The sequence below is a fragment of the Parus major genome, chromosome 13, assembly GCF_001522545.3.
Source record: "Parus major isolate Abel chromosome 13, Parus_major1.1, whole genome shotgun sequence".
Classification (NCBI taxonomy): domain Eukaryota; kingdom Metazoa; phylum Chordata; class Aves; order Passeriformes; family Paridae; genus Parus; species Parus major.
In genome coordinates, this window is record NC_031782.1 from 3,718,946 (window position 1) to 3,742,654 (window position 23,709).

Here is a 23,709-nt window from a genome sequence, read left to right on the forward strand (position 1 = left end):
AGGATGACCTCCACGACTTCTCCTACCCTAGTTACCCTCTGATGATCCTGTGACATTGTGTAGCACTGGACCAGCTCCATGTTCAAAGGACAGGAGCAAAAAACCCCCATTTTTAAGATGGAAAATGACATTTTAATGAGAGAAGGGCAATGGGGCATCTTTAAGCTTGACATGCCCTCAGTGACTCCAATATTGTTATAGCGTATTGCCATATCTAATCATTTAAATCTGGAGGCTGAGATAACAAGGACAGATCACAGGAGAACAGAAATTGCAGAGGTTCACTGTTTAATAACATGTACTTTGTTTTTTCAGAGAAAATAGCAAATAGAACACCTCCATATTTCACAGACTCAACTACCATCTCCTCCACCTGTGCCAGGGAAGAGGAGAGTGGGAGTGATCTGGTTTGAGGAAATGGCTTCTCTCACTTGGGGACACTTCCCAAAATGTTGTCCCCAGGAGAGGCCAAGAGAGGCAGCAAAAGCCACTTCTGTTGTGATCCATCCTTCCAGCTGAACAGGCACATGGCTCCAGTTAACTGGGATGGAACTGGGATGCTTTGCTGGTGCCAGGTGTGTTCTCTCTTGGTTTTGGAAATCTGGATTCACCTTCCCAGTGGAGCTGATGGATCCCTGGGACAGGGCAGCAGTGGCCACAGGGCGACCAACCTGAGCTCCCCTCTGTGTCTGGCTGCCTCCCCAGAAACACACCCCAAAACAGAAATCAAACCTTCAGACACTGTTTCTCCTTGATTTTCTTCCTGCACCTTTTAAGTTGTGTTTGGTTTGGGTTGTTCTGTGGAGTTGTTTTTTTGTTGTTGGGGTTTTTTTGACAGCTTTGAAAGGTAAGTGAGTCATGATCCATTTGAGATCTCTCTTAGATAACATGAGCATCTTCACAGCTCTTTCTGTCCCTGGGGGAGAAGGGGCAGAGGCAGGGATGGGAGCCACCCCTTGCAGTGGAATGAGGGCCAGCTTCTCCCTACATCTCCCTCAGTCCCCTCAGCAGTTAAAATACAATCAGAATTAAATCTGTGCATGGTCTCACTGCAAGGAAGCCACTGGTCCCAGCTGAGCACCTTCCTGTGCCCGGGCCATGCCCATGGCAAAGGGAAGGATGTTATTTCCCTCTCAGCTTCACTCTGCTGGTGATGCAGCCCATCCTTTATGGTGTCCAGGCTCTTGGCCCATTTAACTTGTGAGCTCAACTGCTTCCTCCTCCTCCTCCTCCAGCACAGGCACGTGTCACTCTCATAACTCAGTTGAATCCTTTGCCCTACTTTTTTCCCTTGACATTCACAGTGTTTGACAAGGCTTTTCAAGCTGCCATGGGATGATCCAAGGGTGGTGGTGCTGACTGAAGGGCTCCCAAAACCCTGCTGGGGAGGAAGCTCTGGACTTGGTGATCATTCCGGTTCACCCTCTTTTCCCAAAGAGAAGCAGGCTGGATCAGCTTGGAAGGGACTTTGGTCCAACCCCTCATCATGGCAGGGTTAGTGCTCAGATCTTATCAGCTTGCTCAGGGCTTTGCCCAATTTAGCACTGAGAGCCCACAAAGGTGGATGTGCAATCTCCTTGGGCTGTCTCTCACTATGGTAAAGAATTTTTTCCTTGTGTATCCAATTCCAACATAATTTTTTTTCAACTGTCTCATCTCCAAACCACGTACCACCATGAAGAGTCTGAATGCACCTGCTCAGGAACCTGCTTTTTTACAGGTCTTTGCTGTTATATCCCCCTGAAATCTTCTCCCCAGGCTGAGTGACCCCACCTCCCTCTGCCTCCCCTCACCAAGCAAATGCTCCAGCCCCCAAACCTCTTGGTGGTTTTTCACTTCAGCTTTCCAATGCCTTTCCAATTTTGGGGCAGGGCCCAAAACTGAGTAGTGGAAAGGCTTCTGAGCCATGGGGACAGGGAGAAGGATAGTTCAGGGGGCAGGTGGGAGAGCTATAGGAGCTTTCAGGGCACTGAAAAGATGTAGATGGTGACATTTGCAGGGAGCAGCAGGAGGATGTCAGAGTGTATTGGGTTCTTTATGGATTAAAGAACAGCTGAACCTGCCCTGGGGTGAAAGGGCTGCCAGATGTTGGGAATCAGCCAACAGTTCCCTCCTCTCTATCACAGCTGAAGGGCTCAAATAGGAGCCCAGGGGAGGGATTTGTCTGTTTTCATGGACTACAGAGCAAAGAGAAGGAGTTTGCTTAGAGGTGTGACTGTTGGTGTTTGTTTTTTGGGAGCTGGTGGGGGTTCTGTGGGTAGGCTGTTTGTGGGTTTTTTCCCCTGAAATAAACAGTGTAGTTTAGGACCTTCTTACAGGAGCAGCTGAAGTAATTTTGTGTGGTGTAGGTGCCCTATAAAGCAGCTCTAAAAACACTGGGGAAGGCTTAGGAAATGCAGATGACAAGGATTACCCCAACAGAGAAAGGAAGAATGGGGGAGGAATAAGATTTACCCCTATAGAAATGCAGGTGTCACAGGAAGAGCTGCTTGTCCCAAACCCCGAAATGAGGTGGTGCTTCAAGGCACCTCTTTGGCTTTGTCACTCATGAGCAATGAGGGACAATGGCTTCAAGAAGAAGGACAGGATTCTGGAGACAGCAGGGCTTTGGCAGAGCTTCAATCAGGAATTGAAGGATAAGGTCAAAACAGAGCTTCTGCTGGGGCAGAGGGATGCCCTTCACCCTTTGAAGCTAAAATTGTTCAGTTAATTGTGAATGAACAGAAGTGTTGCTATTGTGGCAGGGTCCAGCTCTGACACTTCTGGCCTTGCCAAGGAATGTTGTGCCTTTCTTTGGCAGGGTGATTTTGGGGAGTCACCTCTGGCACCACTGCCTGGGAGCCGATGTAAACACATCCTCCGTTTCTAGACATGCCCTAAATCCTTTTGCACAGCTACACCAGGCCAGCGGGGGCTCGGATTTTTATGGGGATGACCCATAGGAAGGAGCCAGGAGAGGCTGCAGAAGGTCACCTGCAGCCTTCCCCAGCCCGCAGGATGCTCCGTTCCCTGGCATTGGGCTCCCTCTGGTGACAGCCGGGAGCTGGGAGAGAGCTCTGCTCCTGCTGGAGAGACTCGTTTGGGGAAGGAACCCCAAAGCCCTCTACTCCTGCCCACCTTTGGGAGAAGGGCAGCTCTGAAAAATTGAGAAAAACGCAATTTTAGTGGTCCTGCTCGGGCAGGATCCATCACCTCCCATCAATAATCTCAGGCACCGGGCGCAGTCTCCTTCACGTAAGGGGTAAAAGGTGATGACTTTCTTGGCCTGAGAGTACTCAGTCCCCTCTCTTCCCACAGGGCATGGCTCACCTCTCCCGCACACCCTGGAGGAAGAATTCTGGGGACAGAAAAATGCAGCTGGGGTGAGTTGGCTTTGTATCTCCATGATTTGGGGAATGCTTTTTTGGTTACTGTGCCAGGTGCAAGCATTGAGATTTAGCATCAGTGCTGGGGCTCTGAGCATGGCACGTTTGCTGCACTTTTCACTGAATTCCTCTGAGGCTTGGGCTGTGTCTCTGTGAAGGATTTCACCCCTGAGAGAGGAGGCACAGCCAGTGCCAGCTCCTGTATCCAGCAGCTGGGGGACAGCACAGCCACAGCATCCTTGTGACCCCTGCACCCCAATAGGGTCCCAGAGGAGCTTCTGCTGCTGAGGGTGTGCTGCTGTTTGCTGTCCTGTCTCGCTGGCATTTCCAGGTCCTGCTAATCCCTGGGAATGGTCCAGGCCTGGAGTGGGCAGGGTGCAGTACTGCCAATGGACACTGGATGCTGCCACAGACCAGCTGCTTTTATTTTATTTTACTTGTCTCTTTAGTTCTGGCATCAGGCTCTGATCCATGAAATGATATTTTTTCTATTTTTTTTTTCCTGGTAAAGCCCCAGCTCCTGGGCTGTGGTGACTGGGTGAGGCCTAAGCATCTACCTCCTGAAATAGATATATATTTGTATATGTTTTCATATAGTTTAAGCCTTTCTAAGTTGAGGTCAAATCACAATTTAAGAAGTAGGCTGAAAAAACTCGGAGACAGAAAAGCAAACTTGCCTGAAAAATCAGCATGGAGTTGTATAGGAGGGAGCAAACAATTCCAGTGGCCTAAACCCCCGGCCCTGTTTTGTTTGCAGCTCTGATCAGCCCTGAGGCACGTCCTGCAAATGCTGCCCTGGTCGTTCCAGGAGTCTGGCAGATGTCAGATACCAAGAGCTCTGTGATCCTCCTTGCTGAGCTCAGATAACATCCCTTATTTCTGCTATCACAGCTCCCCCAGTTGTGCCAGGGTGTGCTGGTCAAACACCCAGCTTTGAGCAGTCAAACCTCAGCTCTGCTGCTGGGGCAGGAGGGAGGACAAGGTGTAATTAGAGATGAGCCTTCAGCCCTGTCCTTGGCCAGTGGACAGGCCTTGGTTGACGGTGCTTTGTTCATGAGAATGGAGTGAAAAGCACTTGAGCTTCTTGGCTGTGCTGTGGCTTTGGTGCCTGGTGGATGCTGGCACAGTGATGGAAATATGAGAAATATGATAAATAAGAGAGCTGCACTTTCCCTGTGGGGATTTAAATGAGAGAATGTGCGGTTTAGGGGCTGCTATGGGGTCAGTGGGAGGATATCTGGGGTAAAGGAGCAGCCTCGTGGTAAAGCTGTGCCAGCAAACAGGAATTGGCCTTTTGGGGCAGTGGGAGGCTCTTTCTGCCCTCAGGGGCAGTGCTGACCCCAAAGGGGTTCCTTGAATTTTCTGTGTTGTGGCTATGCCAAGGTGAGTGGACTCAGCACTGAGCCTGGGAATCAAAATGAGCAAAAACTCTCAATAAGATCAGCCTGGGTGGTTCTGCAGCTGGGGCTTTTCTCCAGGTCCCTGACAGCAGGGCTGAGCTGAGGTGGTGCCTGTGGGGAGCTGGGTGTCCAGGACACTGCTCTGGGACATGAGGGTGGCTGAGACCTCTCATCCCAGCCAGGAGCTGGGGGGAAGCAGGAGGGCAGCACCTGCAGATTCCCTCCAGCCTTGCCCTGTTTCTTTTGGGCCACGTCTGTGCTGTCCTGAGAAAATCCTGCTGTACCATGTCTCACTGTGACTTAGGAACAGGGGAGCAGCACTGATCCAGGGGCTGAGGGATGGTTTGGGTGAGCACAGCTGCTGCTGGGTCCTTGCAGGGCTGGAGAGTGTTTGACACTGGCTGCAGTGTCCTTGCAGGGCTGCAGCCGTGCCCATGCTGTCCCTGCCAGGTGAGATCAGGTCACTCTGTGCTGTCTCCTGCCCCTGTAAAGCTGCTGCAATCCAGCTGTCACCTCCTAATTGGTTCTGGCAGGAGCTTTAGCTGAAAAGCTTCTGTCTAGTTTCCTTCCAGACTTTAGAACAGTGCTTGTCCCATGCCTGTCCCAAGGCTTCTGCTCACTCTTCTGGAAAGGCAATGCAGGAGGGAGGTGTAAAATTCATCTGACTCTTGTGAAAGATGGGCCAGTGCTAGAAACTCTGCCCTTGAGTCTCCATCTGCCCTCCTTAGTGCCTGAATAGTCTGACAACTTAATAATTGTTACTGCTCTCTGGCTTGATTCAAGTTTCTTTGGAGAAAATACTGTGACTTTCCTTCCCCAGTTTCTGGAACTGCCCCCTGTACTTGACTGAGTCAGTGGATCTGTAATTATATGTAACGCCTACATTTCCATTAAGGGATTTCATATGTTAATCTCACAGGATTTAGTGCTCATTTTGGGGTTTTCATCTTGCCAGCTGCCCATAACCTCTTAGTGTGAAGTGCTGGGTTACCTGCAGGGCCAACAGAGAGGCAGGCAGGCATTTCTCCCTAATTCACCCTGATCCCAGCACCCAGCTGAGGCTCCTGGGCCAGCAGGGAGCTGTGGGGCTCTCAACACACCTTTCAGAGCATCAGAGGGCAATGAATATCTCTGCATCAGTGACCTAAGTTTACATAGATATCTATTTTGTAGCATGTCTCAGTTTAAAACCAGGCAAGCTGTCATAAACTTGGTCAGGGATTGCTGGGCTGAGTGAAGGACAAGCCAGGAACTCATTTTAGTCTCATCTCAACACCATAAAACTGCATGTTACTTGATTTACTAGTTGCAGAACTAAATCTACCTACATTTTTTGAAAGTGGAAAAGCCCATACAAAATGTAATATTTTCTTTCTGTTTAAAGAAGTCAGAAATTTCAATTATTTGCCTGCTTTTTTTTCCAGTGGCAGCTACTCACTAAATCCAAACCAAAGTAGCTTAACAGCTTCTGAATGTGTTTATCTCAGCTAATTTACTATTTGTGGGAGTGGGGATATTGCCTAGGTGTAATTACAAACCCTCTGTATCTGAAGCTCAGAATTTCCTTCAAGAGTTAGACACAAATAATTTTGTTTTTAATTTAGTACCATTTGTTATAGAAAAAGATTTTGCAACATACCTGTTCTGTCTAGTCACATCTGTAAGGGATTAATCAGATTAAAAAAAAAAAATCCCACATCACTTTATCATTATCATCTCTGAGGCAGTTTAATACACTTAACTTTTCCAAAAATGTGCTCATTTTGGTCCTGATTCAAGAAATATCCATCATTAGGACAGCAGAGGAACCCAAAAGTGCATCAGTTGCAGTTCAAGTGTCTGCTTGAAATTCTGTTCATGTTCCCCCACTGAACTGATGCAGCTTTCACTGCTCACAAGTGTCACACACACCCCTGTATGCCATGAAATGTGAACTGAATATAGAAAATTGGATAAACAGTCATAAGTTTTGCAAAATACAATTCTAGAGCCACCTCATCTTGCCCTAGGAACCAGGGTGTCTTAGAAAGGTTTACTAGGGTTTGTTAAATTGACAATATTCTTACTGCTCCACCATTTGTGTTTTGAGAATGACCCAAACCAGGGGGGAAACACCTGAGGGATAAAGTTGGGTGTTCACCAGCAGAGCTCTTGGCTTGAAGCTCATCAATCATTTACAAAGCTCCTCCAACCCCTGAGTCATTCCCAAGCCACAGCACAGTGCCTGCTGTGGAGCAGGAGCCCACTGGGCCAATGAAACAGGGATTGAAGATACAACACACCCACACCAAAAAAGAGAGGGGAAAAAATCACAGAGCATAGAAAAAAACAAAGCTGGGAAGGAGATTTTTTTACCCACAGTTTTACTATAAGAACATGCTCAAAAGCAGAAATGTTGAAGGAGCTCACACTGACACCCATCTTTTTATTCATCTGTGAACATTTTCCTCCAGTGTGAAACAATTTAAAGAAGTTTATTGACCAGCCTGTGGGCCATCATTCATGGCCAGCTGTGCTCTGTGCTCTGGAAGGAGCGTGACAGATCCAACTCAAAATCCAGGGCTTGATCTTGCAGCACGTAGAACAGACTGGGGATGAAAAGCCCAATCAGATCTGAAGGTTGAGAGAATTGACTCAGGAATTTATAGTGAACTGTGACTTCTTTGATGTCCTGGTCCTGAGCTTGACTTGCTTTCCTCTCAAGAGCAGCAAATCGTGAAGAACAAGGCTCCCACTGTTGAACACCAAATGCTTTAACACCACAGATATTTAGAACTAAAAATCTGATGCAATCTTGATGTTTCACACACCAAGGTCAAAGTCTTCTGGGGTGTTGCAGAGGGGGAGGAAGGGACATCACTCAGCAGCAGTGACCATGCAGGCTCTGCTCCAGGTCACCCAGTCCCCTTCCACGCAGGAGCTGCAGCCAAACCTGGCCCCTGCTGTGATAAATGATAAAAGCTGCTCTTTTTCTGATACATAAACACCTTGACAAATGGTGGGGTGTGAGCAGAGTGGGTGTGCAATTCCAACTAGGCAGTTTAAAGAAGAAAAAAAAACACAACAAAAACTTCCAAGGAGTGTTAATGATGCACTTTTCACTGTGCCCAGTACCCCAGCCTTCGTGCTCTGAGCATTATGCAATTTGAGAACAAACTCCCTTTGACTTGGACCCATTCTTAACAGAAAATGAATTGGTGGGAAAACTATTTGCCAGGAGAGACATAGAAATTAATGTCATGGCATTGTATGTGACTGTGTGTGGCAAGGACACAGGCCAAGCTCAGCACGGACTCCTGAGAGCTAAATGAGCATCCAAGTGCTCAAAGCAGCATCAAAGGATCTCCAGAGATGAGCAAACTTCCTAAATAACCATAAATAATGAAGCTCAGGGCTGTATGAGAATCAGTATATAAATAGTTCGTTTTGAAGTTCTCGATTATAAAACAGCACTGGAAAAGGGCATGGATGAGTTTGAGGCCCTTTGTGATTATCAGTGATCCAGAGGATAAAGGGGGATGATAAGATGGGCTGGGAAAAATGGGTCTGAAGTGGTGTGGTACAGCAGATAAAGCCAGGAGAGTCAGACTTGGCACTGTGAGCCCTCAGAGCTGTTTTTCACTATTTTTAGGAAAACCTAACCAGAGCTGTTCACCTGCCATCATGAGGCAGCTCTTGTTGAATCCACGGGGCTGCTTGTACCTAAACCATGTCCTTACTCGTGCAGAGCCCATTCAAAGCACAGATGTCAGCACTAGTCCCTGGTAACAAGATATTGCCAATATTGCTCACACAAGAAACTTGTAATGCCTGCAAGATGTCCCTTGTCTTCTCCAGGATAGAGCAGTATTTTTATCATCTACTCCTGTTATTCTCTTCCTCAACATTTTCTTTTCACTGGAGTTTTTCTCTGTCAATCCCCCAGCCAAAGCACTTCATCAGGCACCCCTTGCTGTGTGCAGCAGTTGCTAATATCCATCAGTACCTGCCACAACTGCTGTGGTGACAACAAGGATTCTGCCTCTTCATCCAGCATCTCTTGTTTTAAGCAGCTTTAATGAGTCAGGAAAACTGTCTACTTTTCTTTACCCTCTGAAATACAGTTTTTACCTGCCCTTTGTCTTATTGGGAGCAAGTATTCAGCACTTCTCACATCAGTCTTAAATACATCCTGAACAGACAGAGTGGAAAATTGTCTTAAACCCTTTGGCATCCACTTGCTGTCAGTTGAATGTCAAGTCAGGAATAAAAATTGGCAACTAGCTGTAGATTTCACAGTCATGCAGCAGGATTTGTGGGGCTGAATTTGCAGTTCAGTTCCTGGCTTCAGCTGTCACTCCATGTACCTCCAGTGATGAGCATTCATGCCATGGCGAGGCATTGGAGTTGTCAGATATCCAGCTCACTGAAATAACTTCATTTGGAAATGGGCTGTCTCTTCTGGTCTGAATAACCAGTCAGAACAACATACAAAATGTTTGACGTGTACTGGGAGCCTGAGACAGTCTCTGACACATGAAAATATTTAGAGTAGTTCAGACTCCATTTAATGCTTCTCCAGAATTTTGCAGAACAGTAAATGATGAGCTCTGTAATTAAGCTGTACGCTCCCTCTCTTTAATTATACTTTAATAATGTTTCTTTTAATAGAGATAGTGAAAGCCATTAATCAAATACTTCTCAGGCACCTCAATAGAATCTAAAAGGAAAGTAAACGTTAGCTGGGAATAAACCTTTAAACTTTGCTGTCCATAGTTATTCTCCAGGCTTAACAACATTTTGGAAATACGACTAGGTCAAAGCTGCCTTCCCTATTGGAGAAACAAAAAACCAGCACAGGTGTTTTCCTCTGCATTTGAGAGCAATAAATACTTTGTTGGGGGCTAAGCAGAAAACTACCCATTTATCCTTGCAGTTACTGTGGTACTTTGGCACAGTCCCATTGGAGGTGTAGCTCAGAGCAGCCCTGTAGTGCAGTGAGGATCTGCTCTGTGTGACCCACTCCCATCTTCCTGAGCACCTCCAATTCTCTTATTGCAGGCTGTTAGACCTTCCTATTCCCTTTACTGCTATTCCCTTTAGCTTCTGCCTGTGCACTTTTCTATGAAGGTGCTGAACTCTTTTCTGAACCTGCTGATGCCACCTGCCTCCACAACCAACCATGGCAACAAAATCCAGATTTCTTCCTGCTGCTTTTACCATTTTTAACCCACTCCTCCATCAGTGACCCCTGATTCTTGTAGCTATTTCAACATCAGGCTTGTGCTTGCCTTATCCACAGCTTCATGATTTAAAAAATCTCAGCCACATCTCAGCCAAGTAAATCCCAGCAGCATTTTCAGAAGATAACCAAATCAAACTGCAAGACTAGTCTTCAAATAGAAAATATGGTAGGGGAAATGATATTAGTCATGAAAGACATAACAACTTGTCAGCAACAGCACTGTGTTACAATCACATTGAGATCACACTCCCATGTTCTAGGTCAGCTTATAAAATATTTGAAAGGGGAGTGCACGTCTCATTCAGGTCAGTGAATCCTCTCTAATTCTGGGACAAAACCCCCATGCCACTGAAATAAAATCCAGTTTGATTTTTTACATGTTCCTTGTATAAAGCGTAAGAAATGAGTTTTGCTCATTCACTGTAACCTTCTGTTTGTAAGCCAACTTAGAGCAAAAAAATACAGGCACATGTTTGAATATCTTCCCTTGGTTTGGTTTTCTCTCTCTGCCCAGCACAAACTCCACAGGTGATTTAATTGCAATGCCTTGATTTCTTTCCACTGTTCAAAGTCAAAGGAATTCCAGTGCTGTACACCAGTCCTGCATTCCATGATCTCTGCTGCTGCAGCTGCTCCAGGAAAGGATCATCACTGTTACAAGCTCAGGGATTCTCCCTGTGCTGTCTGTACAAGGTCAGGCAGCTTCTTGATCAGAAATCAGCTCTAGGCAACAAAATTCTTCATCACCCTCCATACTTACCTAAACCATCACTTTTATGCATCAGGTTTCTGGTTTGCTCTGTCAAAGGCAGCTGGGGTTGGCACTAAAGCACACAGAGCCCTGGACAAGGAGCTGGATATTTTCTGACAGGTCGCTGAGCCGCAGCCTCGCGTGCTCGTCCCAGCAGCTCATTTTTGCCTGCTGTCCTGACAACCTGTCGTGCTGTCAGGGCTCCTTTCCTGGCCAGCCTGGTGCTGCAGCACTTCCCTAATCCACAGAGGCACAGCCCAGGCTCTTACTCAACTCCTGACGCAAAGCTGGTGTCTCTGGAATCCGAACAAATCCTCCAAATCCCCCCCGCCAAATTAATATTATCGATGGTTCCTCTCTTATGCAATACTGAAGGCAGCACAGGACACAAAGTATGAAAAAGGTATTTATTATTTACACAACTGCTATAGTTCCTTAAGAACAATATATACCATTTTTTATTTGAAAGGGTCAGTCTTCTTTCAAATCCATGAACTGCATAATGCACAAGTGTTGGAAATGCCAAACAGCAGTCACATCACACTTCTATAGTGCAGGCATAAGCAGCGCAAGTAAATGATATTTTAAGAACAGTATGGCTGAATATTGTATTTAAACACAGTGTTTGCACTTTGACAAGATTTAGCTAGAAGAGAACAAGGGTTTTGTTCATGCTTTGTTAGGAATGTGACTTTCCCATCTGAGGTTTAAACCCTTTATCTGACATATGGGGATTTTTCAGGCAGACTGCTTTTTACTGACCAAGTAACAGTGGGTTTCTCTCCCTCAAACTTCAATCTTTTCCAGTAAACACTGCTTTATAGTACAAGTTCACACACTGGGGTAAACTGGCCACAGAGGTGGTACTTTCCCATCTTACTGTCTTGCACAGAGAAACACTGACATACTAATACATACCAAACTTAGACAACTTGTAATTTATAGACTTAAATACTGGAATGGGAGAGGGAGACTGTTTCTAAAGATGGAGGGAATAGAGGACTTATACAATTCATACACTGCCAAGGCTGGCTTTTTAATCAACTTTTTTGGTCTAAATTTTTTTTTTTTTTCTATTCTCAGAATGGTTTTGGTCTTTGATGGTTATGGTTGTACTTCAGCAGCAAAGGAGAGGAAAGTATTTTGAGAAGTAACACCAGAACTGAATGCAAGAAAAAGCAACTGACTTGTTTCTCCCACTTTGAGCTTATTGCTGTGATCTTTTAAAAACCCACAACCAACCAACTGGAAGACCAAGTTTAGCAGTCGTTCTGGCATTGGGTCCAGTGTCCAGCACTATTATACTCTAGCACAAAAGCAAGGAAAAGTCCAATGATCTTAGTGATGTTCCCTTCAATTCAGTGCCACACAGTTTTATTAGTGTTATTGTCCTTGCTTCTTTGAAAGATACCTGAAAGAAACAGAAGTAGAGTTTTTCACCAAGTAAGAGGTGGCCACAAATATACCTGGGATTATAAGATCAAAGTATGACTCTGCTTTCTTTTCTCACCAACAATCCTACTAATAACCAAAAATTAGAAATGCAATCAAAACCACTTATGACTTTAATTTGATTTCAACATCTTTCAATTCCAAGAGAGGTTATCTTGCGGTAATTCAAAGTCATGTTTTAGTTAGACTCTATCAGGCTTTTTAAACAAAAGGGAGGAAGGAAATGGAAACCTGTTTCTTTCTATGAGGATGGAAAATTACATCAGTTGGACAAGTGGCTTTTATATCCTTTAAGATAAAAAGGCCCATTAGTAATGGCACTCTTTCAAATAAATTCAGGGCTTTAATGAACTGATCCAGCATAACCTGAAAAGAACAGCCCTCCAGCAGCTTCTCTGGAGAATCTGAGTGATTCTGAACTGTTTGTATTCTGATCTCACAGCTCTCTTAGCACCAGAGCTGGAGCAATCTGCCTATGTGGTGTGACAGTGAAGGCTTTGCAAATACTCTAGGAGAAAGAACCCAACCAATTTCACTGACATTGAAATATCCAGTGAATGTCACTGCTTTTATGGTTTAACATTTCACTTTCTGTTCTAATCAGAAAAGAAAAATTGCATCAAGCCTGTAAGGCTCCTTTCTTTAAACACAGAAGGAGTGGTTTTCCAACAGTTTTTCTTCACATGCATTGAAGCCTCTGGCTGTTGTATAAAACCAAGAACAATTTTTCTCCAGTCCATCAGTTAATCATTTTCTAGCAAGAATTAGGATGCTAACTGGTGCCCTGAGCACTTGGAAAACTCCTGTTCATAAGACAGTAACTTGGAGCTGATGAATCCTGTAGTACCACCCAACCTGGATGGTGCCTGAGAACTACACTAACACCACAAAGCTTTCAAGTAACTTCTAGAAAAGTTGCCTTAAAACAAAGGATTTGGGATCTGAACCCACAGTCTAACTTTGCTGGGGTGGAAAGAAAGAGTTTTCCATGATCCTGCAAATTTCTTTTCCTTTTAGGATGTGTAATTGGCAGTGCTGAACATTGGAGAAGTAGGAAAACAGATGCATTCTGTCAAAATCTTATTTTAAGGAAGCTGCCCCAGCACTACAGCCCTATGAAAATTCTCATCAAACTAAAAGACTTTTATAACTGTAAGTTATAAAGTTCATCAGTTCAATTGTTTCTGGTGTTTGTAGAGAAACCTCAAGCAAAACACTGGGGTCAGGGAGAGAAGGAAGCAAGAATTATTTTTTCTTACCTTTCCCAATGTTTGTGATTCAGCTCCAAAAAGTCATCTAATTTTGCTATTTCTTTGAGGTATTGGGTGAGCTTTAGAAGCTCCTTGTCTTTATCCCGATTTAAATGTGCTTTCATAAAAGGCCTTATCTATACAAAAGAAATAAACTGAGAAATAACCATTTGCTCACAGAAAGACAAAATGCTTTAGATTCTCTATCATTTACCACCTGACTAAAATATATTTTCAGTCCTATGACAAGTTATAACTTATCACAGGTAAGAGGAAGAAAAACCTTTTCCAGCAGTGGTCCAATTTGTTCTGTTCAGGCACGCTGGACTGAGAGGCTTTTACCCTGCACCAGCCAGAAGATATTTCTTTTCCCTTGCACTTCTTCAAGCCTTCCCCTCCTAGACAGACTGATAAAATGATCTGGAATGGACTGCCTCATTTTCTAGTATGCTTCTACAGAGATTTTTGCAGGAGGGGTTTTCAGCTCAGCACTCTGAGTTGTGTGGCATCATTGGAACCAGATGCTTTTTTTCAGCAAAAAGCCTTTGACTACAACCAGAGCCGTTGCAAAAGGAGATGTCAGAAGCAAAGCTTATCTGACAACTGCTTTAAGCTTGGAATACATTATACCTGAGCATTGTTTTAGTGAGTCAGTGCTCTTGTCTGCAGCTGTTAACAGCACTTTGACAAACATCTTTCCAATCTGAGCTAGAGGGACCTCCTGGATAATCCCCTCCCAGCAAGATCTTTGCTATTCCTGATTCTCCTCCCAGTTAAGATCATCTTGTTAGATCTCATCAACTGCTCTCCACTTCCCATCATGGATACTTTCAAAGAGATACCATCTTGAACTTCTTTTTCTTTTTAACTTGTGCAAGTTCTTCTAGTACAACACTGCTCTACCATCACATGCATGTAGAAATTTAAGTTGCACTCTTCTTACTCAGAACCAGCAGTAATAACAGAGCACACACTGGTTGACCGTTGTATAAAATGAAATATTTGTTGTTCTACAGTCAAAATGGCTCAAAAAAATTAATTATTTCTCATATGGAGTACTTGTGATTATCCTGTCATACTATCATGAAGTACAGCCACTTGTTGTTTGACTTATTTTTGAATATGACCACTCTGGAGACTGAACATCACATTTTCAATGGTGCCTCTCAGCAATGCCCAGCTTGATTACAGTTTGTAGGTATTACTTAAGCAGAAATAACAATTTCATTGATTTTGGTAATCTCTTAAAAACTCAATAGTGACACAAGGTTTATTTAATACTACTATTAAAGAAATACAAAGCCAGACAAATGGCACTGTAAATTAAAAGGTTTAACAAAACATGCATCTTTGCTAGTTAAGAACAGTCTTTCTTTATGCTACAGCAAAGAAGTAGGAGAAAGTACTACTTGAAGTATCAAGAAAAAGTAGCACTAAATGAAGATTCCAGTTTACATTACCTTGAGTCCATTCTGTGGGTTCATCAGGAAGTTTCGGCCAATATCATCAAACATAATAGTATTTTTTTTGCTGTAATATTCTGAAAACTTTCCCCAGATAACACCAAGAGGCTTCACCTGCAAACACAATACAATACAAAGTATCTGAGGTCAATCAGATCATATGCAGGAGATGAAAATGCCATCTATAGGAACCTGAGTCCTAACTTGAATGAACACTTGCATTCTTTTGCTTTACCATTAGCAGGTGGTTTGGCTTTAACAAATTAAGATGTGAAATAATATAACATAAATATCCCCCACACTAAGGAAAACCTTTTTGTTGATACTAAGTTTTCTTGCAACAGTTACCTACTGCTTGATTTGAAAGCTGTGACATCTAAATATACCAGTCTAAACACTGACACTTTCAGTAGAAAAAAAAAAATCTGTGGTTCCAAGATTCTTGCAGTTTTCTTGCATGAAAACTCCCAAACAACTTTTTTTTTTTGTGGCATATTTTAAAGGGGTGTGATAAAATGACACCTGAATGTAGAAAAAGATTAGGAGAAAAACTGGTACTTACATCTATTAGTCCTCTCCGAGGAGTGTGCACTGTTATCATGGCTGCACTGTCCAGCATGAAAGTTATCTTGTAGTTTGCATTGGTACTCACCCCAAGCTCCTGCATCACAAAGATTTATGATTAAAGCTTCTAATTATGACAGTTTTACTGCTCAACAACTGGAACCACAATTATAGTTCATTGTTTGTCACGGGGTGAGCTGTGGAGGTTTACCAGAGACATGCTAAAAATAGATACCTGGGGAAATTTAGATTTATTACACAATGAGGATCAAAAAAGTGCACACAGAGATCTATTTTTAGTGTTTAAGATCAGGAACTTAACAGCTGATGCCGGCAGAAAATCAAAGCAACTTTGCAGAGAAGGCAAAACACAGAGAGGTTTTGCTCACACCTCTGTTCACAACCTCTCACGAGTTCCACACACCTCAACTTTACAGCAATTGTGTTCTGGCTGCTCTTTGCTCCTCACAGCCCAAATCACAGCCCAATCCAAGATGGAATACCCAGGAACAGCTCACTGTCACTGTTCCTCCTGCACATGTCCAAGATAACCAGTGTTAGTGTCAATTTGCACTTTTAAGATTTGGTAACTCCTGAAATATTCTAAGTAAAACTTTTTTAGAAATAAAACACTTTATCTAGATGAGGGAGCATCATTTCCATTTCAAATCCTTTCCAAAGTACCAGTAAAATCTGCTGACATGCCACAACACAGATATTGCTGACAATTTCTGGTGTATGAAACAGCAGCAATATGAAAACCTGTGTAACAGGGAGAAAATATCCACTGCAGCAGCTCTCCTGCAACTATCCAGCCAAACTTAACTGATTTGGTTTTATTTAAAAATGGAATCTTGCAAATTAAATGCTCTGCCTACCTGGGTCAGTATCCTGTTACACTGACAGAACCAGCTGTTCTAGAATGTTTGAATTTCAGGCACAAAAGGGTGGTAACTGAGAGATTAAATTTGCTTGTCTGATACTCCCTTCTTTTTAATGCTGTTCCTGCTTTGTACTTTAAAACAGAAACTTTAATGCCAGCCATTGCTGGAATCACAGCTCCCTGACCAAAAGTGAAACTTTTGGAGAGAAGCACTCCTGCTGCCACCAATTTAAACAAAACCAGAAAGTGGCATCTAGTGGCAGGAATCTGATTGGATCAGGATCCTGGAAATGCAGAAAGGTGCCCAGTGCAGGGGAAAGAGCCCAGTTTTGAACAATGGTTTTCCACAAGATTGAGTCCTAGCACTACTGTGACAGCACCAAATAAACATGTGACACTGCCACAAGAATGCAATGTTTGCAACACTGATTTTACTTGCACTAACTCCACTTCATAGTTCTGATTAAAGATTCTCATTTCTGAGAAGCACTTTTGTATAGAAAAAATTGTAGAAATTAATTATTTTGATGAAGAGAATGCTGGAAAAATGTGCTTTGCTCTGTGAAAACCTGAAAAAATACTGCATAATTAGAAGCTTAAATTTATAAAGGTTTTTCCTGGAATGGAAATAACATTTGATTTGTAAACATAAAAAACCCCCAACCCACCAACCAAACACACAGCAATTCTTAGTAAGCTCATGAGATTTACAGCTAAGCTTGACTGTAAATATGTTTACCACACAGTCAGCTGTTCTAAACTGCTTCCTGCCTTATTCCAGTAGGGAAGAAACCAGAAAAGGAAAGAGCTCTTGTGGGATGTTTAGTAAGGCAGAGGAAGCTACAGAACCCCGAGCTGCAAGAGGTAAAGATAAACATGAAAAGAGTTTCCTCTTGATAACCTACTCCAGCATGTCACATCTGTCTGTTCCTTTAAAAAAATCACATTTAAAGACTGGAGATCTATAATTAGAGGTAAGATGAAAGCAACTGTGGAGGGCTGTGTGATGAATCCAAGTTTCAGCAGGCACTTGTGTTTAGCTCTGCTAAATTTAGCACCTACTGCTGATAGTTTGTGTGGAATTCTAAAATTAGATTTAATCTAGTTTTGTGATAAAGATAATTTCAAGTGACTATGGAAATTGAAACAACTCAGGTTATGATTCATACAACCTCCCCTGTTTCTAACCTGCTCTACAACGCTGAGCATGAGCCCAACTGTATGAAGAGTTACCCAGGCCAGAAACAAATCAAATGTTTTCAGAACAACTTACTTTCATTTTAGCTTCAATCCACTTCATGTTAGTAGCAGCTGAAACAAAAAGGAGAAAACAGAAAGAATAGTTAATCAAAATAAGTCATTGGTAGGCTAGTTAATCAAAATAAGTCATTGGTAGGCAAAGAAAAGAACTAAGCCAAAAACTTGTTCACTTAGTATGTCAAATTTTTACACAAAATTTAATTTTAGGAAGATTAGGAAGCTGCTTTGTTGCAGCTTTTAGGGCCACTGCCTTAAAGAAAGTCCTCCTTCATGGAAGTCTATTTTTGTTTGGAAAAGCTTACTTTTCAAATGAACAACTAGATGAAGCACTGCAATTATTTAAACCATTTTCTAGATCAGCTGTTACTGAACTACAGCCTGCAAGACCATAGGAGTGGGATACAGCTGCCCTGAGGAACCTCACTGCCCCTGCAGGATTCCCTCCTGGAAGCAATGACAGGAATACATAAAATCTGGCAAGGACAAAGTGTCAACGTTGCCAAATGGTCTAGGAATATGTAGAAACATTGTTCAAAGCTATGAAAATGTAATTTTGTAACACAGTTTAATATGCTTTGAATACTGCAGTGGCAGAAGTCTGTTCTTCAGCTGTTGGACAGGAATTGAACTGGAAGGCAAAGGATCAACCAATCACCCCTGCAGACAGGAGAATTTGGTTCATTTGGCAGTTCACTATGGGTTGTCTGGATTGAAATTACTGGTAAAATCACTATCACACGGTGTTCTAATGTTGATTATACAGTTCTGCTATTCCAAGCACTTCTTTGTACAAAGTAACACTCAGTAAAGTGATGCTGAGCTTTATCCTGTGACTAGACTCATTTTTGTGAGCAATATGTGGCGCTTTTTCACATAAGAATTGGCATTTTGGTAAAATATCTCTACTAGTTATGTGAATTACAGCCAAACATTTCTGTATCGTTTTAGATCTTGTGACTCACACTAAAAAGCAATATAAAAACCTCCCACCTGGAGTCTCTGTTCTGGATGACAATTTACAATAAATTCTTAACAAAGAGTATAATACTTACACCAAATTACAATATCATAGTCCTCATATGCAGAAGTCAGGAATTCATGAAGGTATGGCCTCATCAGTTCTACCCCAGTTTCAGCACATGACCTGTGGTCTAAAAAGAATGTAAGAGATAAGCAATTCAGTATTAAAGTATTAGCTATTAAAGTCCAGTCTGATTTTCCTTTCTATGCAGAGTCTCAAACAGTTTCTTGAGGAGAGCACTGAAGCACTTTAATGATTTGATATCAAATTCCCATTCCCATTTTAAAGGTGGAAAGACAAAGCAGAAGGAATATTTATCTGTTGGTCTCACAGCTACCTGAGGGCAATAATTAAATCTAGAGATCTCTGAGTATGAGTATCTTTGAAGAGTCAGGGCAAATTATCTGTGCAATTAGCAAATTAGTAGCTGGCCAGATATGAAACAGATTCCTTCAAACCTAGTCCAATTAATTGTGTGAACATCTATCAAGCTCATTTCAGAGATGCAAACATTCCCTGTACCAATTCCAAACCGGCTGCAAAATCTGCCAGCAGAAGACCTCTCAATAAAAATTTGAAACTTAGAAATAGATTGAATTTTGATGTCAAGATTGGAAGCAGATGTCATCAAAAAGCAAAGCTAAGGCAAAGATATAAGGGAAGGTATTTACTGCCCACAGTCATGCTGCCATGGCACACCTACAAACCAGAAAGTTAAGTCAGAAGGAAAATTCTGGCCTTCAAAAAAAACCAGCTTGGCAGAATTTTCAAGTAAAACATGTTTTTGTGAATGTTTGGTAATGATATGTAAATAAAATTTGAAGCTGCTCTCCCACACCCCCCAAAAGTACAGTCAATCAGGTACAGAATGAGTTAATTACTTTACAATATCTTGCCCTGCTGTTGTGATGGTCAAGATACAAGCTGTCAAGGGAAAGACTATCAGGACAGAAGACTAAATTGCTGCTTTTTCATGTCTTTTTGCAGCAATTAAATAGTTGCAGCATTAAAATCAACAGCACAGAACATTTTAAAATGCTTTCTAAAACGTGAGCAGAAGACCACAAAATCATACAAAGCAGAAGCTATGTTGTACAACTTGGAAACCTGATCTGGTAAATAAATCGAGCTCTTAAACAAACAAAACCCACAAATTGCACAAAAACTCACCAAATAGTGTATAATCAACATCTAGCACCAGCAGCTTTTTCCCTTCTCTAGGAGGATTCAGAATTTCCACTTTGTATTCTTTAACTCTACGGGAAATTTTTAGTAGATTTTCTTCCCTGATGTAACAGTGCAAAAAGTTACAGTTAATTAAAATGCATACTCTACAGTCAATAATAAACTGTTTTAGTAGCTTGAACTCCTAACCTATTTTCTACTTCCACAACTTCCTCTTCAATATCAAAGTCATTGACCACATCATCATTATCTGGAGGTGGCCCAAGGACATCTTCCTAGAGGAATAAAAATAATAACAGATAACGAGGATCAGAGAGGGAAAATAACAATGGCTATCAAGTTTATGTTACTGCATATTACAGGGCAGGAATACTATTTAACCAAAATTGTTTCACTTTACTAGTGGAAAGAAGTACTGAAGTATACTGATGATTGTTCACATTTAAAAAGTCAGTGAGTATCACTATAATAGGTTTGTACTTCAAATGCAGAACACCACAGGAGTTTCATCAGTACATTCTGCAGCAAAGTTTACATTAAAAAATGCCTACAGAAATCTATTGTACTATCATTTTTTTAAATGATGAGTGGAATATTCAAAATTTAAAATCACAATTAGGAGACAAAGCATTTTTTCTTGTTCAAGCTAATAAACAAGGAAATTATTTACCAAACTCTCTTCACGAGTGCCCATCATCATTATCTTAGTATTTGGTTTCAGCTTGAGGGCTCCAAGCTTAACATCATCATCTGCAGGTTTGCCTGTAATGCAGATTTTTTTTTTTTAATTGGGGTAGAGATTTTAGGAAAATGTCAATACATTCTATGCTTAATTGAAATAAGCTCCCTGTAAAATACCAGCTATGCCAAGCTGTGTTATCATCATCTTCCATATACAGTGCCCTGGTTTTGGCTGGAATTGAGTTAAATTTTCTTCTTGGTAGCTGGTGCAGTGCTGTGTTTTGGGTTTAGTATGAGAGTAATGCTGGTGGCACACCAATGGTTTAGCTGGTGCCAAGCAGTGCTTACTCTAATCAAGGACTTTTCAGTTTCCTGTGCTCTGGCAGTGAGCAGGTGCACAGGGAGCTGGGGGAACTGGGCAAAGGGATATTCCACACCACAGAACCTCATGCCCAGTGTATAAACAGGGGGGAATTGGCTGGGAGACACCGACTGCTGCTCAGAGACTGGATGGGCATTGCTGAGTGGGTGGTGAGCAACTGCACTGTGTCACTGGCTTCTCTTGGGTTTTGTGTCTCTTTCTCATCTTTTCATTACTATTATTATAATATTTAGTATTATATCATATTTTATTAACCTTCAGTCACTGAATTCTTCTTATTCTGCCCACGAGGTTTACTTTTTACTCCCCAATTCTCCTCCTCACCAGAACAGGGCAGTGTCAACTACTAAGAAATGACCAAGCAGATGTATTAATAATTAACAATATCCAGTGATGTATAAAATGTCTGTATTCATGTTCATCCTGGAACTACAACTGGCAGGTGGATGCCCTGTTAATGCACACATCCTGCCCAGGATTAGGGGATGTTTGTCCTTAACCACTCAGGCACATCCCCCACAAACAGTAAATAAGGACAGTTACCCTTCATTTTAAGCCCAAGCAGTTTTTGACGCTCTGGTAACACTCCAGTAAGACCTTTCAGAGACTGTTTCAGGTCCAACACTGTGTCTTCTTCTGACAGCGAGGTTATCGTGTACTCCTGTCCACCCCATTTTATTATGAGAGAGAGAGACATCCTTGAAGCATATGTTCAGTATTACAGCCTGAAAAATCTGCTGCAGGAGGGAAACACAAAGATCATGTAAGGAAGAAAGAGGAGAACTACTCTTTTCAGAAGACAAACCACAACATCTACTTAAAGCATTCTTGGTTCTTTATTATATTGGACATCAAAGAGCTGTTTGTTTCCCCTGAGCAGACGATAAATCTGTTGAGAAAGTGCTGAAACAAAGGGAGAAAGAACAGTGTTAAAACTGGGGCTCTGAGTTCCTCTTTGATGTTTTTAGCAATGTCACATTCACATCTGCTGTGTGTTCTGTGCAGGTACAGCCTGTGCATTGCACACTCAAGCAAAGCACTGCAGCACCACAAAAGCCATTGCAAAGCTCAGAAATGTCCTCTGCAACACTTATGCAACCAAACCAGCCATGGGTGCCTTTACAGATGTAATAACAGAACAACAAATATGAAATCCCCAACATATATAAGCCCATAAAAATAGTTCAAAGCCCATAGTCCATTTTTGGCACTGGATTTCTCTAATCCCTTCCACTGTGCAATACCTGCAGTAATGCACACCCCAGGTCACATCTCACTGTAGCAATATCACAGCAGGAATTTGAAAACAAAGCCAAAACACACACCCACACAACACAATTACACCAGAAGAACTGTACTTTCATTGCAGTGCTGACAAAATAACCATAATTATACTATCTTTAATTTACACAGCATCATTTATACAAATTGTATTTAACAGTTTAGTCCTACATTAAACACAGCAGAAAAAACAAGATTTTTAGCTTAATGCAAAAGGAAGAACATGGTTTTTCCCTGTTAGGGCTTAGAAACAGAATCAAGGATATAGAAAGGTATGAAAAGGCTGCTAGAGACAGTCAGGAGATGCAGAGAAGGCCTCTGCATCACTGATGGTGAATTGTCCTCAAATGACTGATATTCAAAGAGCAGATCTGTGAAAAATCTAAGGTTATCAAACTTCAAGAAATGCAGGTCTGGCAATTCAAAAAAAATCTCAGAAGCCAAAACTCCGATCCTTCTTCCTCTCTGGATTTGTATTCTCAGAGGTTACCCACACTCAGAAAAAATTCTTTTACACAGTAAAGGCTATGGGGAACAAACCTGTAATTGCTCAGGCATAGCCACCAAGCTCAGAGCAGACGAGAATTAGTCCAGGTACAACCTCCTTGCTAAGGACACTACAAGCCTCACCTCTAAACTATTGCCCCTAAGAGCCCTGAAAACAAATTGAAGAGGAAAACTTGTATCATTTGGAAATGAATTAATTTTTTTCCCAAATACTGTCAAATCAGATTGGGACCTGGAGTGACATGATGAAAAAGACTCGTGCAAAAAGGGTCTCAAAAGCACTAAGAAATTCTACTGAGGCTAAGGCTGCATGGTGTAGAGGACTTTTGATACACAGTGTCATTATCATAAATTATTCCTGTCCATAATCCTTATACTAAGTCAGAAAGAAGAGTTCATTGTCTGTTGCCTTACCTGTACCATACACCTCAAATCATTCTGCAATGACATGCACAGGACAAGAACTCTAAGTAAACTTCTGCAGTCTCTGTCCAGCGCTAAATGGAAAAGATCATCCCTCCAAAGCTGAGCACTTGGCCAACCCTCAGTCCTTACAGATCTATAGCTCTGTCACGATAAATGCTATTGGAAACAAGACACTTTTATTCCCTGCCAAAACACTAAGGTCCGAATCAAGCAAAATGGGAAAATGGCTTGGGAGCAGAAAAAGACACAGGGATTTCCAAAGGTTCTACCATCGGGGCTGGGTGCCGTGTAGAACTGAAGCTAACACAGCTTCCTTTGGTTAACTTCACCTTCAAGGCCTCTACAAGACCTTTGGGCCACGGAGACCCGGTGGGTTGGAAGGCCACGGGTCAGAGGAAACATTCAGGTTCTGTTGTTAAAGCCCTGCACCGCTTTCCTTGGGCGATCAGCACCACAAACACAACCCGCCTGAACCACCCCGAGTGCCCGCTGAGCGCACGGGGCCGCGCTTTCCACAGCACCGTAACACGTGTGGGACGGGCTCTGGGGCCGGCAGCTGCTCGGTGTCAGCGGGGCTCTCCTCCCCCGCCGAGGCTGCCCCGGCAGCGGCGCGG

The 23,709-nt window shown here is 42.6% G+C and overlaps 1 protein-coding gene and 1 long non-coding RNA gene across 2 annotated transcripts; one reads left to right on the top strand and one right to left on the bottom strand.

Annotated features, from left to right (window-relative positions):
• Positions 1-11,133: 11,133 nt before the first annotated feature.
• On the bottom strand, positions 11,134-23,659 carry UBLCP1 (ubiquitin like domain containing CTD phosphatase 1). Its single transcript, XM_015642193.3, has 10 exons — positions 21,425-23,659; positions 20,489-20,580; positions 20,008-20,093; positions 19,804-19,919; positions 18,665-18,763; positions 17,626-17,663; positions 15,468-15,566; positions 14,903-15,019; positions 13,452-13,579; positions 11,134-12,151 (listed from the first exon to the last, which is right to left on the bottom strand). The coding sequence occupies exons 1-10, from the start codon at positions 21,576-21,578 to the stop codon at positions 12,124-12,126; spliced, it is 957 nt and encodes a 318-aa protein (XP_015497679.1). The 5' UTR covers positions 21,579-23,659; the 3' UTR covers positions 11,134-12,123.
• On the top strand, positions 17,104-18,437 carry LOC117245107. Its single transcript, XR_004499337.1, has 2 exons — positions 17,104-17,216; positions 17,968-18,437. It is a non-coding gene; the product is annotated as an uncharacterized LOC117245107 (long non-coding RNA).
• Positions 23,660-23,709: the final 50 nt, after the last annotated feature.